This window comes from Mandrillus leucophaeus, unplaced genomic scaffold (genome assembly GCF_000951045.1).
Source record: "Mandrillus leucophaeus isolate KB7577 unplaced genomic scaffold, Mleu.le_1.0 Scaffold86, whole genome shotgun sequence".
Classification (NCBI taxonomy): domain Eukaryota; kingdom Metazoa; phylum Chordata; class Mammalia; order Primates; family Cercopithecidae; genus Mandrillus; species Mandrillus leucophaeus.
In genome coordinates, this window is record NW_012109363.1 from 4,692,490 (window position 1) to 4,693,780 (window position 1,291).

The following is a 1,291-nucleotide window of genomic DNA, read 5'->3' on the forward strand; positions in this document are numbered from 1 at the left end:
GAAATTTCTTGCTTCTGCTATTTATTTCATGGCTTTGTGATTGATTTCTTCAGTAAACAAATACGATGCCCAACACCGTGTTTGCTGCTTTGAGAGACCCCTAAAAGTACATGATATGCTCCACTCACCCTGAACTGACAAACTCTTTAGATGGATACATGAATAAGTATGACAGGAAGGAGTGCCTATGTGAGGTCATGTCAGGGATCAGGGGAGGGATAGACAACTTCTGCCCTGGGTGGGCAGGAGAGGCTGTACAGGGAGAGGCAGGAAAACCCATGCAAGAGTCTTAGCGAATCTCTGAACATGAAACAAACTTGTACATAACCAATATGCATGTTCTTGGGGAGAGATTCTATAGCTTTCATTAGCTTCCCAGAGGGGTCCAAGACCTAAAATTTAAAAGCATTAAACAGCACTACCTTAAAGACAGAAGAGAAACTGGTCTAGATGGAGTCGGAGAAACACGGAGGCAGAAGGTGCACAGTGTATTAAAGAAATGAGGAGGAACCGACTCCTTGGCTCAAGAGGAAGGAATTGCTTCTGTACAATAGTAGGGAAGGGGGAGTCAGGCAGGGAAGCAGGCTGGGGTCTGGTTATGGAATTAGTTGAACACTAGATCATCTCGAGCCTGGGCAGCATAGAAAAACCCTGTCTCTACAAAACACAATGAAAATTAGCCGGGCTTGGTGGCACATGCCAGCTACTCAGGAGGCTGAGGTGGGTGGATCACTTGAGCCCTGGAGCTCAAGGCTGCAGTGAGCCATGATCGGACCACTGCACACACCAGCCTGGCCAACACAGCAAGACCCTGTCTCAAAACAAAACTTAAAAAACCTACAAAACTCTCGAGTGACAAGATGCTTCCTTTCTCCCCTTCTTGCCAGATATCTGTACAAGCTTCGAGATTTGCACCGAGACTGTGAGAACTACACAGAAGCTGCCTACACCCTTCTCTTGCACGCTGAGCTTCTGCAGGTGAATGGCTCAGAGAGCTTGTTTCAACAGGGTGGAGTATACCGTCCTTTCAGACTAAATTCTATACATTTTATGATTTTGATGGGAAAGAACCTTATGCCAGGGATATCCTTTTATATAAGTTTTTAAAAATTCTTTCTAAATAGGCACGACTAATTTGTACATCAAATATGGGAAAATGTCAGTTATCTTTTATTTAAAAATCTTTAGAAAGCAGAGCATGACTTATGAACCTTTGGTAATTGACACTCTAATTAAAGCAATAAAACACACATTGATGAATACATAAAAAAAATTTGTAAAACTGCAGAAA

The 1,291-nt window shown here is 42.9% G+C and overlaps 1 protein-coding gene across 1 annotated transcript in view; it reads left to right on the forward strand.

Moving 5' to 3' along the window:
- Positions 1-1,291, forward strand: part of DOCK5 (dedicator of cytokinesis 5) — a 175,423-nt gene that overhangs the window by 135,403 nt on the left and 38,729 nt on the right. The window contains exon 35 of the mRNA XM_011968854.1: positions 888-978. Coding sequence (XP_011824244.1) covers positions 888-978 — 91 coding nt within the window. The remainder of the gene's footprint in view (positions 1-887; positions 979-1,291) is intronic.